General features: G+C 36.9%; 2 protein-coding genes across 2 annotated transcripts; both read right to left on the bottom strand.

Moving 5' to 3' along the window:
- Positions 1 to 723: 723 nt before the first annotated feature.
- fkbp15a (FKBP prolyl isomerase family member 15a) lies at positions 724 to 6,408 on the bottom strand. Its single transcript, XM_016489521.1, has 15 exons — positions 6,344 to 6,408; positions 4,420 to 4,526; positions 4,224 to 4,302; positions 4,061 to 4,130; positions 3,558 to 3,632; positions 3,368 to 3,466; positions 3,021 to 3,170; positions 2,583 to 2,651; positions 2,320 to 2,463; positions 2,125 to 2,222; positions 1,739 to 1,781; positions 1,529 to 1,648; positions 1,358 to 1,442; positions 1,176 to 1,255; positions 724 to 729 (listed from the first exon to the last, which is right to left on the bottom strand). Exons 1-15 carry the CDS (start codon positions 6,406 to 6,408, stop codon positions 724 to 726), a joined length of 1,290 nt encoding a protein of 429 aa, XP_016345007.1.
- Positions 6,409 to 7,118: 710 nt separating this feature from the next.
- On the bottom strand, positions 7,119 to 14,826 carry crata (carnitine O-acetyltransferase a). The gene is made up of 14 exons (XM_016489493.1): positions 14,693 to 14,826; positions 13,791 to 14,069; positions 13,596 to 13,714; positions 12,441 to 12,494; positions 12,127 to 12,292; positions 11,696 to 11,870; positions 10,406 to 10,584; positions 10,196 to 10,296; positions 9,979 to 10,098; positions 9,727 to 9,849; positions 8,909 to 9,044; positions 8,174 to 8,236; positions 7,947 to 8,084; positions 7,119 to 7,691 (listed from the first exon to the last, which is right to left on the bottom strand). The coding sequence occupies exons 1-14, from the start codon at positions 14,717 to 14,719 to the stop codon at positions 7,476 to 7,478; spliced, it is 1,896 nt and encodes a 631-aa protein (XP_016344979.1). The 5' UTR covers positions 14,720 to 14,826; the 3' UTR covers positions 7,119 to 7,475.
- Positions 14,827 to 15,364: the final 538 nt, after the last annotated feature.

The raw sequence follows: 15,364 nt of genomic DNA on the forward strand, positions 1-15,364 counted from the left end.
AATAGCAGCAGTTGCTAAGTGGAAGATGCCCACAGATGTTAAAGCTTTGAGATCATTCCTTGGATTCTGTGGGTTCTACAGGCGGTTTGTCAAAAACTACTCTGCAATTGTGCGACCCCTGACAGAACTTACCAAAGGGTATCCTCCAGCCAAAAGGGGTGAAAAGGGCACCACTGAGGGGAAATACTTAAAAGAGTCAGAGCTGTTTGGTGAGCGGTGAGGCGAAGATTGTACTGAAGCTTTTAAAACCATTATCTACTGCCTTACTCATGCCCCTGTCCTGGCATTCGCTGACTCTACCAAGACCCATATCCTACATGTGGATGCAAGCCGGAATGGTTTAGGTGCAGTACTAAACCAAGAGTATCCAGAGGGTCTCCGGCCAGTCGCATATGCCAGTAGGAAACTCACTAAAAAATCATCAGAGGAACAAATGTCTCTATGATCAAAAGGTGAAATACCAAAACGTAGAGCCTGGGGACCGTGTGCTATTTCGAAATCTGAGTTTCACAGGAAAGCACAAACTGGAGGATAGGTGGAATTCAGCCCCATACATTGTTCTTGAAAAGTTTGACAATTTACCCGTCTACAGACTCAAACCTGAGAAAGGCACAGGAGGAGTCCGGACAATGCACAGGGATCATCTCTTACCTATTGGAGATTCAGTACGGATGCCAAAGTTGGGTGAGAGACAAGAAGTTCCTCCAAGGCCAGTAACTAGGTCTAGAGCTAAAAAAAAAAAAAAAAAACTAAATTCATTGTATATTTCTGCTACATAGCGTGTCATTTTAAAAAGAACTGATACGTAGATATATTTTTGGAAAGCAATTTACAGAGGTCAGTGTTGCACTTTGTAAGAAGTAGTATAAAAAACAGGGTCACATTTTGATTTGAAGTAAAATCATGTCGAGAGACACAATTAAACGAATCTGGGTTCTAGCGTCAACAATTCCAAAGTGTAGATACACCTAGGACTGAAGGGGGCGCTACATGTACTATATAGATGTTTCCTGTCGGCTCGATTTTTTGAGTGGACTTTGCCGTTTCGATGAGCATGAATGGTAGAGCCCTGCATTTTTAGCCCGACGGGCCCTGACTTTTTTACGCCCCTCGGGTTTCCATTTTTCCATTTTACGGATTGTGATTATGATTATAATTACAACGTGGGGTCTCACCTGAAAGCCTTGAGTAGTGTTTAAGTCTGCCTCTGGCAGCACTGCTTCCTGTTTCTGAGCATCACCAGGCTGATGCGACACTACAACAAAAACCAGTACATGAAAGCAAAGATCCCGTCAGCTCTAATATTATAGGAAGAGTTAAGTAATACGTGATTATTTGTGATTCTTTTTATACATACGAGATGGAGAACTACAGGGCATTTGTGTAGAATTTGGTGAGTGGGAATGTGAAGGAGAGGGATCACAAATCAATTCACTGGTATCCTGCACAGAGAGACATAATAGATTTAAACAGCATTACATTCATATACAGTATGTGTAATGTAAACAACCTCTCCAATCCTCCTGACCTCTGTTTCTGAGTCGCTGGGGTCAGGCTGAGCTGGAATGGCCCCAGTGAGAAAGGGAAGCATGGGTTGACCCATCTTGGCTATACGTGAGATTAGCTTGGATTTGGAAGCACCTGAACTCTACGAGAAAGAAATATATTTGGAGCTTCAGCATTTTAGCCACTCCTGGCACATGCCATCTGTCTAAATGTTAAGGTAAATGTTACTCACTGTCAGGGATACAGATTCCACCTTTCCCTTGGGTGCTTGGACTCTGAATACAAATGATCAATAACTTGCATAAATTCATAAAAATCAGCTTACTGACGTATGTCATAAAGTCACCTAATTAAAACACCTGTTTAACAAAATATTAATATTTAACCTTTCAATACGTATACCGCTTAAAAAATCTTTGTATTGATTTTTTTCTCTTATTATTTTTTATGTTTTAAGCATAAAACTGGCTAAATGGTGTTAGATTTATGCCTAAATCTAGAAAAGAAAAATCTAGAAAAGAAAAATACTGTTTGCCAATTGGATAAGACAAATAAATATCATGTGTTGATGTCTCTCTCTCTCTCTTTCTCTCTCTCTCTATATATATACATACATACAGATAGATAGATTGGCTGGTGTTCTCTTTTGGTGTGCTTGGAGATGCACTGAAGGTGTCAACTGATTCCCGACTATGTCGGACTTTGGAGAATTTAACCTACATTTAGATAAATATACAAACAAAAAAGGAGTTAGAGAGAGATTAAATATGTTTGCTGGTATATTAAATTATATTCACAATGTCAGTGCCTTACTCTATGAATCTCAACATCAAACACCAGAGTGCTGTTTGCTTGCACATGGTTGAGGATGCCCTTTGAACCATGACCCATACTAGGAGGGACGATAAGGAGCCGTTGACCTCCTTTCTGCATGCCAAGCATCCCGTCCTCCCATCCCTTTGAGAAAGAGCAATGTAAGAGCTTGATGGCACAACAGCTGACAGAACCAACATTTTTCTGTTATACATTTCTTTAATTATCATTTTAAAGCATTGTTGTGTTCAAGAGCTGCTCACCCTCTGAGCTTTGCCTGCTCCGAGCTTTACTCGCTGCAGCTTTTCTTTGCCCAGATTGGAATCAAATACCTGAAAAAACAGACAGAGACACTGAACTTTCGCATTTATAGATCTCCAGCTGCACAGCAAACATGCCAGACAGACTCATTTAAATTGCCAGTGAACTGATTAGTTCAGTGAGTGCATGACTTATATTGAGCTGCGACTAATCAACAAGAATGTGCACCGTGAGCTGCTGTGTGCTACATGTGCTCAACTACTAAAACGAAAGAACATACTGTGTACATTTAAGAAAAGTAGTGATTCCACTCAGCATCATTTACTAAGAATAGAAACTCCTCGAGAATTAAAAGATGCTATAAACTTTTTAACATTTATTTATTCTTTATTTTTTGATGCAATGTAATTCATCTGTACAAAAATACCATGAATAATCACCTGTCCTAGAGAATGGTTCTGTAAAAGCCATCCAGAATAGGCCACCTCCACTGTGTCCCCGACATCAACAGCTTCACCTTCTCCTTGGACCAGGTCCTGAGTGACCAGAGAGTCTGACAAAGCCTCACTGTTCCACCGGGCCACGCACACCTGAGAGAAACATGCTCAGAGGTCATTTCAAATACATAGTGAATCTGAATAATTTTAAGATGTTTGCATTATAGCAATTTTGCAGAACCCCGCAGCTTTGAAGTAAATAAGAGGCACACTTTGAGATACAGAATAATTTATTCCAAATCCAGAATGCATCAATCTTTATTAAACAAACAATTCAGTTTAAGTATTACCTCCTTACAGAACTCAGGCCTGGACTTTGCTGAGTCAAACATTAAAGACCAGTTTTGTTGCTGGTCATCATAGAAAGTGACATAGCTACAGGGCTGAACCTGTGAACAGGTATAAAGAGCTGATGAGTGCAGCATCTAACACAACAAAACACAGAAGAATAGAATAGAATAGAATAGAATCAACACTCACTGTGAGGACAAATCCACGATGGATTCGAGCCGTACTGATCTGCTTTTGTTTACTGTCGTACAACAGAATCTTGTACTATAAGTGCAGATAGAAAAAACGAATAAAATAAACCAAAAAGAAAATGCGCAGTGAAAAAAAAAAACCGTAAATGTATTTGAAATTCATTTATTTCATACTAAGTATACTTCAAATACATTTACATATTTATGTACTTAAAAAGTACCCTGAAATTTTACTTTTAGTATGCTAAATTATTATAATAAATCGGAACAACTCATTTTGTACTTCATGCACTTTAATCGAAGTGCTGCAGTCCAACTAAAGATATACTGAAGTATATTTGATTGTGTTAAAGTGGAACTATTGCAAGTATACTTCAGGTACACTGAATGTGTCAGTAAATATGTTCATAGATTTGAACTATACTTATTATTATAATGTATTTTAATTTTTTTATTTAATTTTTTACTAGAGATAAGCTTCTGTTAATTAGCTTCTCTTACCTCTTTGGTGACATGGTTTCCTAAAACAGCAGCTCCTATCTTGCCTTGCTTTACATATTGTCCATTCACACTGGTGGAAAATCAAAGCTCATTTAAGAAATGTGTGAACTAATGCTAATTCAAAGTCTCATAAACATCCTTTAATTGCCATATTTATACTAACAAGCTGAATGCATGAACAGCTGCAGCAAACAGCACAGCTGGAGCACATGGAGGAGGGATGGACTTCTGAGGAGGCGGGCCTTAAGAAAAACACTGATTAAACCATGAGCAATTATGTGCTCACATTAAGATTCAAAATGATCAGAACATGAAACTGTGCCAAAAAAGGCTATGCAACTATTTGCTGTACCACCTACCTAATTTGGCGCAGGACTTTTTGGGCTGTTTAGGGGCGGTGAATTGGAAAGACTCGTTTCCCTGACTCTCTGCTCGGTCCAGACCAAAGAGAGAGGCCAACTTTGCCCTATAGAAATGCAAACACACACACACACACACACACACACACACACACACACACAAGTTATAGCTTTACATCTTTATAGCACTTAATGTAAATCATTTTTAACTTAATGCATACAGATGTAAAAATCTCACAATGTGAATTTGTCACATGCAACTTATTTTAAACTTTATCACAATTACCCATTTAATGTTTTACAGCTTTCAAACAGCCTTCCGTATTTATCTAATCTGTTGCGATTTTAAATCCTAATGAATGTTTCAAATGTATGAAAACAAGCTATAGTTCACTACTCAGTTGAAAACCATCTATGTAGACTTTCAATGAACAAAAACAACAGAAGAATTATGTTATGTGCAAATTGCACAGCACGTTTTGACAGAACATTGAACCTATCCACAGATGCCATTGCTAGAATAGCCAGATGCAGCCTGTTGAAAATACACTGTCAACAATATTGCAAGTGAAAAGTTCAACATGCTAATATTTCAAAATATTATTTACTTTAAAAATGACAATAAGTTACTACATTGATGGCATGCACACAAGAATCACCGGACCAGCATGGATCAGAACAACAATTACAGAACAACAAGGTCCTGTCTAGCATCTATGATTAAATCCACATGAAAGAAGACACATTAGACCTGTTTGCACTGACCCTTGGACCTCTCTCCACAGATAGTCAGTGTCCCATACAGCTGACATGGCCATTATATATATATATATATATATATATATAAATCTTCCTCCTTTTTTCTTCCTGTTCTGGTATTTAAATTGGGATCAGCTACAGTGGGTACAGATTTGAAGCAGCCCAGATGAAATGCACTGTAATCACTAACATGTGAATTAAATTATTGAAGGAGGAGCCTCGCCTCATCATCGTGGTTTCAACAAGCGGAAAATGAAATGGAAAAAACATGTAAAAAAAACATGTTCTTTTTTGCTCTATATATCTGTGAAATTAAATCAGAACATTTAACATACATTCCAGTCACCTTAAGAAAATTTACACTTTGTCATTTAAACCTGAGTTTGGAGTTTAAAACCTCCGTTTTTTTCCTCAAACCCCCTTTCATGTAGTCAAGTTGTTAACCTAAAATCTGAGGTAAAGAAAGAAAAAGAAAGAAGGAAGGAAGGAAGGAAAGGAAGAAAGAAAGAAAGACATTATGGCTTTGAAATGATCTTTTAAGTGAGAGTTCAGATTCTACATTCCTTTCATCAATAACATTTGATAAGATTGAGGTTAAATGTTAAATTATTCTTATAGTGTTATCAGGAAATGAAAAAAAAACATTAAAATTTCTGTGCAGGACATGGAGTTATAATCTAAGAAAATTAAGAGAATAAAAGCTATAATTAACGAATTTAAGGGAAACAACACCTTAAGCTTCTCTCTTAAACTAATGTTATTGTGTTAGCTATATTAACAATGTAAAGCACTTTGAGTGCTTTGAAAAGCGGTATATAAATGTAAGGAATTATTATTATTATTATTATTATTATTATTATTCAAATTTGACAACTAATAAAAACACTATTTTCACATTCAATAAAGCTTGTACAAAATCACAGGTTGAGCTTAATGAGACATAATCAGGCTATAATACAATAAACAGACTCACTTCAGTAGTATTGTTTTAAAAAACACAATCTAAAAAATGCTGGGTTGTTTCAACCCAACTTTGGGTCAAATGGAGTGCAGTAATTCTATAACATAATTTATTTAAAATTATTAAAATATGTTAACACTTGTTAATTCAAAGATTAGGCTATGAGTGCGACAACAACATGATATATTCTTTCATAACACTTACCCACTTTTAGGACACAGAAAGTCTCCATCGTTATAATCAGGAATAATGTCTTTAACTTTTTCCATACTATAATTTTTGAGTATTGTACAACTGAGTCAACAGCGCAGGGTTCTGTGCGATATGATGAGCATAACACACACACACACACACACACACACACACACACACACGAGCATGTGTGACAGATAATAGGGGATCATTTGGAGACTCCAATGGGTCAGTGATTAAACTGCAGCTTTGAAAGATTGTTACATAAATGTCGCATTAAAAAAAAATTATGAATAAAATGAAAACTGTTTATCTGATCCATGACGCATATAACAATATGTAATATTGTAAAATTCATGTTCAACGAAAGGTAAACCAGAACATATATAGTAATTGTTACTCATCAATTCTTATATTTATTACAAGACACAGAGTCCATAGTTGAGTAGGTCTATTTCTTCTCTGATAAATATTTATCTTGTGTGTGTCCATATGTAAAAACCATTGCAGTGATATTTTACATAATTATATATGCAACATTACATAGACCCAAAGAAGACAGTTATGCACAGTAACATTATGCACAAGAACAACTTTTGATGAATAATGACCAAATCTAAACAGAATTTAAAATGTTATTAAAGACTTGATATTTATTAAAAATGTGTTAATGTGCAAATTTACAACATTGAACAAAGAACTGAGAAACCAATGCTTTGCAAATGTTACTATTTACATTATGGCAATTAAAACATTTTTTTCTGTATTTAATTACATTTAATATCTAATATACAATAAAGAATCACATGAGCTTTTTTTAACCACAGGTTCACCATAATGCACATAATCTCAATACAAACAAAAAGAAAAAAGAAATCAGCAAAACCTGTTGACAAACCTAATTGATCTGTTTGTTTGAACAAACAAAAGCCAAAGCACATAAACTTATAAAAGTTAAGGATTATTATTGTGTGTTAAGGCTCGTCAAAGACCGCAGTCCAGTGGAGTCCAGGCAACTCTGGTCTGGACTGGTCAAATGCTAAATAAAAATCTTCTTAAAATTTCTGTCCTTTTGAATGCTGTTGTAAACTCAAATGTCTTGACTGAACTGGTCAAAGATCAAGTCTAATTGACATAATCATCTTTAAAGCTTGGCTTTGGGCGTCTGCTTCAGCAGGGTCTTCATGTCTAACAGCGCGTCCTCTAGTGCTTGGGCCAGACGTGCTGCGTTAGTGTCCTGGCAGCTGTTGAAAGCAGAGACTGAAAAGTTAATGTGGGCATCCATGGGATTGTAGCACACACCATAACCATCTGGTACCACCGGGCCAAAGCACATCACACAGTCAGTTTTTGCTGGCACCTAGGAGAGTGGAAAAATTAAAAAGCACAATTCAAGCCTTTGTAAGATCATGAATTTTACATGATCTGATGATTTCAGGTTTACAGCAATATGATTTGAGCTGATTTGAAGAGTCAGTTGTTGTCAGTTGATCATCCCCAAAAATGTGTAGAGTTAATGGCACAGTACATGCATTACTAAACAGGGTTTGTTCCGCATATAAGGGTTTATTAACATGCACATAACCCTGGACCAGAGAGCTTTGTTTGACAGTACCTGGCTGGTGGAGAGGTTGAAGTGCAGTGCCACAGCGTATGAGGTATCCATGAATATCTCTGGCAGGGCGGCCAGGTCCTCGATAGCCTGCAATTTCAGTCCGAGCATATGTCTGTCGATGGCTTGACCTCGGATGGCCTGAGGGATATATTTAGTGCAGCCCAATAATGACTGATACACATACTTACAGGTGATCAGCTGAACATCACCAGCATGCATTTACTCACCATGTCTGTGTAAGCTCTGTGCGCTTTAACTGCTTTGTCTAGCAGAGCCACTTTCTCTGTGTTCTGTCAATCAAAATGAGATTGTTACATTTTCTCTCATGCTGGATCAAATGCAATTGGAAAATAATAAGATGGTTTTGATATTGATAATCAAAAAGACAAGCTCCATAGCAAGATATTTATAAAGCAGCCGATTTACAGTCATGATGTATGATGTTGCATCATGATGCATAATGCATGATGTAAACTACTGTTCAAAAGTTTCTTTGTAATGTTTTTGAAAGACGTCTCAAGACTGCATTTATTTAATAAAAACTAAAAATTGCTATTGCTTTTTAAATAGCCATTTTCTATTTCAGTATATTTTAGTTTTTAATTTACTCCTGTAATGGCAAAGCGTAATTGTCAGAAGCCATTACTCCAGTCTTTCAGTAATGTGTCACATGATCCTTCAGAAATCATTCTAATATGCTGATTTGGTGCTCAAGATACATTTCTTCTTATTACTATTATCAGTGTTTTGTTGCTTAATAATATCTTTGTGGAAACACTGATACAGTTTTTCAGTATTCTTTGATGAATAGAAAGTAAAAAAAAAAAAAGAAAAGAATTTTAAAACTTTACTATCATATTCATTTCTTTCCAAAAACATTATCTTACTGACCCACAAACTTGGGAACTGTAGTGTAATGCAAATGTGGATTCAACCAAAATGTCTACTAGAGGTGACCATACATGTTTGGCTGGGTCATCCATGGCCTTGACAAATGTAGCCGAGTCAATGGACGTTGAGCGTATAGTGTCGGTTCGGCCCAGTCTGAACATGCGGAGGGAAGCGCTCTCATAGGTAGGACAACAGCGCTTGTAAAACCTGAAACAGAGAGTCTGTGAATTAACTGAATAAGCTAAACTAATCTCTAACTTCCTAATAATAACAGAAGGATGTTACAGTTAAGAAATAAATAAACAGCTTCTTTAGTCTGCTGCCATCAGGGAGGAGACTGCGGAGGCTCCAGGCCAGGACCAGCAGACTGAAGGACAGCTTCATCCATCAGGCTGTCAGGAAGCTGAACTCCCTCCCGACCTTGCCCCCCCTCCCCTCTTTTGCCCCACGCACCACTGAACTCTGACGGACTCTCCCACTCCCCCCTCCCAAATACTCACACACAGTCACTTTAATCAGTCTAAATAAGCTCTTTTTGCACTACAAATCATTATATCTGCACTGTTGTTTACTTCACTGGTTTGCACTCTATCTGGCGTGTGCTGCTTTATATATATATTTTTTATTTTTATTTTTTATATATTTTTTTTTACATTTTACCTTATTTGTATATTTGTATAGTTGTATTTTATATTTAATCTGTATATCTGTATTTATGTTCTACTGTTAGTGTTATCTGTATGCACCAAGGGTCTGAGAGTAACGCAATTTCAATTCTCTGTGTGTATGTGCTGTACATGTGGAAGAATTGACAATAAAGCAGACTTGACTTGACTTGACTTGACTAAATACAGTAAACACCATTAATAGCAGTGCTGGTGAAGTTTACCTGTAGTACGCCAGCTGGAGAGCAACCTGAATAAAGGCATCAGGGCTCATCTTCTGCGACTTTGGGAAATCTTTGCCAAAATGGGAAAACACACTGACTTTCATGTCCAAGTCATGTACCATTCTGCAGAGAAGGAGAAGAGAAACCTTCAAACTTTCAACATTTAACATACTGCAATGTTGCTTGTCCAATAAAACAACCAATCAAAATGTTGGTAATAGAAAGACTGAGTGGAATGTATCGATTTCTTACATGTTCATGTTTTGTTTGGCCTCCTCAATGTCCTTTTTTATCTCTGGCGTGATGTTGAATCGAAGCTTCTGTGGCATACGCAGCGGGACCATTGGGGTACGGACCATCTCTGACGACTTCCTATACAAATATGTGGTAAATCTTATCTGCGTTAGCCATACTTACAATCTAGCCATGGGAAAACAGCTTTTCCACATTTAATCACTGTTAATCTTACATGTATTGCACCACATGGTCGATCAGTGACACGATGGGAGGGCCCTCAGCGGGGGCGTGTTCATAGATCAGCCCACATGTCCCGTCCTCTCCAATAATAAACTAGAAACCATATTAATCATCATGACAGTATCAGGATCTTGATACATTTTATGTTTTAGGCTTTATTTCTCAGTGAGAGTTCACACACATCAACTCGTGGGTCTCTAACCTGCAATGTTTTGTCAAACCAGCGATTTCCACTGTTCCACCTGCTTCCCCCTCCATGCAGCATCTGAACTCCAGCACGGGTGCGGTACATGTCATCAGACGCACACGGCAAGGGGGCATCCAGACAGACTGTAAAGATACTCTTCTGAATGGCTCTCACAGACTCTTTGTTTGTTTTATCTGAAAGTGACACAAAATAAATTAAGAATCACCCTAAGTTTAACCTTAACCCTACACTGATTTTCTTTTAATGAACTGAAAGCCTGTAGAACAGCTACAGTAACAACTTTAATATTATGCCTGCAAAATTATAAATGTCGGATCAATGTGTCCTGGCTGAATATATGTATCAATTTCTTTCAAAAAAGATCCCAAATAGTATAGTATAGTTTAGTGATCCCAAACTTTTGAACTGCGGTGTATATTAGCTTATTACATGGCTCTGTGGAATACTTGATTCTGATTGGTCAGTCGCGACATTCCGAGGTGTGTTATCGCTTGTTATTAGACGGCTCTGTGGAATACTTGATTCTGATTGGTCAGTCGCGACATTCCGAGGTATGTTATCCCTCGATAACAACTGGTAAAAGCTAATAATACACGCTCATCCGGGTAACAGCAGTCGGCGCTGTACTCTTGCTTGAACTATTTTTTCTTGGTGGAAGCTTTGCGTTTGTTTAGCTAATAAAATATTAAAACTCGATTCAAAATGGTGTACAACTATTTAATTATGTCATCCTGGTATCGCGGACTCGCTCTCGTTTCATACAAACGCAGTTGCTGCCATTTTGCTACGATTGTTTTGTACGCTGTAATGGATTATAAGAGAACTAACAAACTGGTAAGGTTTTAAAACATTTTCGTCTTAATTCTTTTATTGCCTTAATTATTTTTGTGGTGAAATGTTGTGTAATAAGTGGTTTGACTGCACCGTTTCCCTTAAATGTCCGTCTAGTTTGAATTTGCCACTTGCTCGCAACTGCTGTCTTCACGGAAGCTTTGCGTTCAAATATTTCAACTCAAATCAATATTTCGCGTCTAATTATTTACTTATGTGGCAAGTAGCCGTGTAATAAGCGGGATAATGTACAACCAGCCGGTTGTTATCTCAGAATAAACCCCTTCAGGCTGATACAAGACCCCTCCACTTCGCGTCGGGGTCCTGATCACCCTGTCGGGGTTTATTCTGAGATAACAACCGGCTGGATGTACATTATCCCTTACTTATCAAAGATTTAGTTCCTAGCACTGATGACACTAATATGTCTAGCTAAGTGTTGGCAGTGCCCACCCTTAATGAGGTTGTTGTAAGCTTTGCCCCAGCTGTTGCGGTGGTTGGAGGTGAGGATGCCAATAGGCTCTTTGTTGGTCTGTAAAGAGGAGCTCCAGATCTTCTCCAGCTGTATGTAGATCTGGTCTACGGTCAGTGGCGTGCCGTTACTGTTATATACATCCAGCACAAAGAACTGCATAATGAGAGAGAAAAAAACAAACAAACAATAAAACAGTAAGTTGTATGATTCTAGCATGGCACTAACAGATCACAGTCCTGGATGCAAGAAAATGTATTAAATGCATTAAATGTCTTTTTTAATAAAAGAAATGCAAAACATATTTTTTTATATTTCTTAAATTATTTTGTACATTTTTGTCCCCCAATTTACCTACCATTGGAAGTTACATTTGGGACAGGGACTGTTATATTTTCTAACACGGACAGACCTGAAAGTTGTGCACTACAGTGATATGTGTGGGGGGTCTCTTGTCCAAGGCGTAGTTAACCACGTTGTCCCTCTTTGTTCCAGGGATCCGGCAAGATGAGAGCACTTGATAGTACTGGTTCATACACAGTGACTTTCCACCCAGATACTCCACTGGCAATGTTTCACTAATCAAAATGGAAAGACATTACATCTGACTGGACCATCTGTACTTTATACATGATGAATTTAACAAATAGTAATGATCATGGTTATCTAAACAAAGGACTGAATGACTTATGACTGCACAGGAAAAGTAAGAAATGTGTCACTCACTTGTCAATCATGCTCTTGAAATCTAAAACTCCAGTGATTAATTTTGCTGCATATCTGTGAGGAAAAAATACTTTTACTTTCTTACAGTAATTTTAAACACGTTTAACATCAACATACTGCAAATGAATACTTCTACTATAAATACAGGGAGTCTGCTGTGCTGTATGACTTATGATATTGACAGAACACACCTTACTGCTGATCTGTGACCACTTTCAGCAGACATGTGTGAAAGCTGTCATTATAGTTAATGTGGGGAGACTGGCTTTAGGCCAGCACTTTACTGAGAGCAACAGTTTGTACTCTCTGAATTGCAAAGCTCAACTTTGCAAGAGAGGGTTAGTCTGTATAAAGGTCACCATAGAGGTAACTGAAAACAACTGCCTCACCCTGAGGTGTAAATATAATATGAACATGCAAAAAATTATAATAATAAGTATTTTTAACCCCACTGGTAAAAAAAATGGTTTAACCTTTTTTTAAAGCATACATTTAACAAACATTTGTAAGGTTTATACTTTAAACAACAACAACAACAAAAAACTATTTGGCAACATATTAAGAAAAATAAACTAAATTCATAATGTATGAAATATATCTAAAAACTATTTTTTATTTTTATTTTATTTATTATCTCAAGTTTGCTTGTTGATTTTTAGATAATTGACTGGATAATGCATATAAAATATATTTATATGTTAAAATATAAACATTTGATATTTTTAAGTAATATATCTTAATAAATGAAATACAAAATACACAAATAATGTGTATGACTTCAGGGTCATGAATATCTATAATATATTCATGTTAAAATACAAATACATTTCATATTTTAAAGTAAAATATATCAATAAATACATAAAATACTAAAAGTGCATGCCTTTAATCAGTTTCATAATTATCTATGCATATACTGTACATATATTTATATGTTAAAATATAAATATCTTAGATTTTAAGTAAAATATATTTACACAAATATATAAATAAAACATTTTAAACAATTAATTGTATGCCTTTAATCAGTTTCTATTAAAAACTTTGTAGGCACATACCAATACACTTTTAGTTCTAAAGAACAATTATAGATCAACTAAATGACCTATGTTCAATTTCATTGACTATTCGTATATGAATCCACACTGGTCTGACCTCATTTGGCCTTGACGGTCACTGAACTCCATACGGGGGAGGACGACCCCAGGACTTGAATGGACGACAACAGGCATCCGGTAGTCTAGGTAGGCTGTTTGTAACCACCAGTCAGAGAGCTAGCAGTGGAAATGATAGAGAGAGAATGAGACCTAAGAAGAAGCCCTTTAAAAAAGGCACCTAACAAGTTTTTACCCAGTTCTCCATCTTCTTGGCTCGTTGTTCCAGGCCCTTCTGTAGTCTCTCTCCTACACCGCCCGGCTTCTGAAACTCCTCCAGCAGCTGCCAGGTGTGATTCAGCTCCTCCGGGTCCACGATGGGCGTCAGGGCAGCCAGATAGCGTTCGCATGTTTGTTGCAGTGGTGGCACTGGAAGCTTAGGCAGACCCTCCTGGTGGGCCAAGTAGCGACCAGCAATCCGTGTCACTGACACTGGCTTTACCAGGCCGGAGGGTTTCACCATGCCAGCCTTGACCTAAAAATATCCCAGAAGATATAAAACCAGCTTTATTATATCATATATTATTTGTTATTTATTTATTTATGAATTATTTATTATATCATGATTATATCAAATAACCATAAAGATACATAGATAATATAGAACTTCTTAGTTCTCAATGACTGACATGTTAATAGTTGAATCACTTTTTTTTTTTAAATCAGTTTCTCCTTCGAAATAGATAATATGACACGTTGGCATTGGTCTAAGATATTATTATATTAGTATACAGTAGTGCAATTAGTCCTGATAATTTAGTGCACATTAACAAGCTAATACAGTCCAACATTTATAAATAACTGGAAATGTTATCTGTAATACATATAAAACACACGAGTAAGCACATGACTGGCAGTAATGCAACATGTAACAAGATTCTTGCGCTGTCATTAAAAAACTAAAGACCATTTACACATTGACACGATGTGTTAGGTACCTGCCTTAAGTATTTAAGCAACCGTCAGTGAACATTGTTTCTATCATTGCCATGAACTGTATCGGTACAACAACATGAATGTCAGGCAGCTACCCTTGTTTATGTCAAATAAAAAAATTCGACCATGTTTAAAAACTGGCCATATGTATTGGTAACTCACCATCGTCCTGGCAAGAATGCCCAACATTACTGAAGTTCACTAAAACGCCCCCAAATCAAGTCCTGAGAGGAGAGACAGAAACGACCAGTGCGGTCAGAGTCCACTGAGAGCAAATCCCACGAGCGCTATCGATGCTGCGCTGCTGCGCTTCACCGCTAGACGGCGCTCGAGTCACAAAAACACACGCCAAGCCCAGCCCCTTTTGCGTCATCATTCTGCTTCTCAATGATAATCTGAAAGACATCTTGATGAAAAAAAAGCCTTCAATTTATTTATTAACTAAATTCCACATTTATAATCCAAATTAGACTCCAAGGTCCAGAATTTAATATCCCAAGACCTTTTCTCCTCCCAAATGAACATTGTACTAAGATTTCCATTAACTCTGCTTTTACTTTCCTGTGATTGTATGCGACAACGCAACACTATAATATACTTAAATTGTACGCATGACGTATGTACTTACTAAATAATGAAACGTCACAAATGACAAACATAATAATTTCTAAATAAATAAAAATCACTGATAATAATTAAGTTAAGAATACGTCCTTTGATTTCTAAAATTGAAATTGTGAAATAAAAGACTACATTTACACATTACGCATGTTTACAAATCATACAATAGATGCAGTAACATTTGCTCACATACACAAATGTATGTTCTCCTGC

This window comes from Sinocyclocheilus anshuiensis, unplaced genomic scaffold (assembly GCF_001515605.1).
Source record: "Sinocyclocheilus anshuiensis isolate Anshui unplaced genomic scaffold, SAMN03320099.WGS_v1.1 scaffold386, whole genome shotgun sequence".
Lineage (NCBI taxonomy): Eukaryota > Metazoa > Chordata > Actinopteri > Cypriniformes > Cyprinidae > Sinocyclocheilus > Sinocyclocheilus anshuiensis.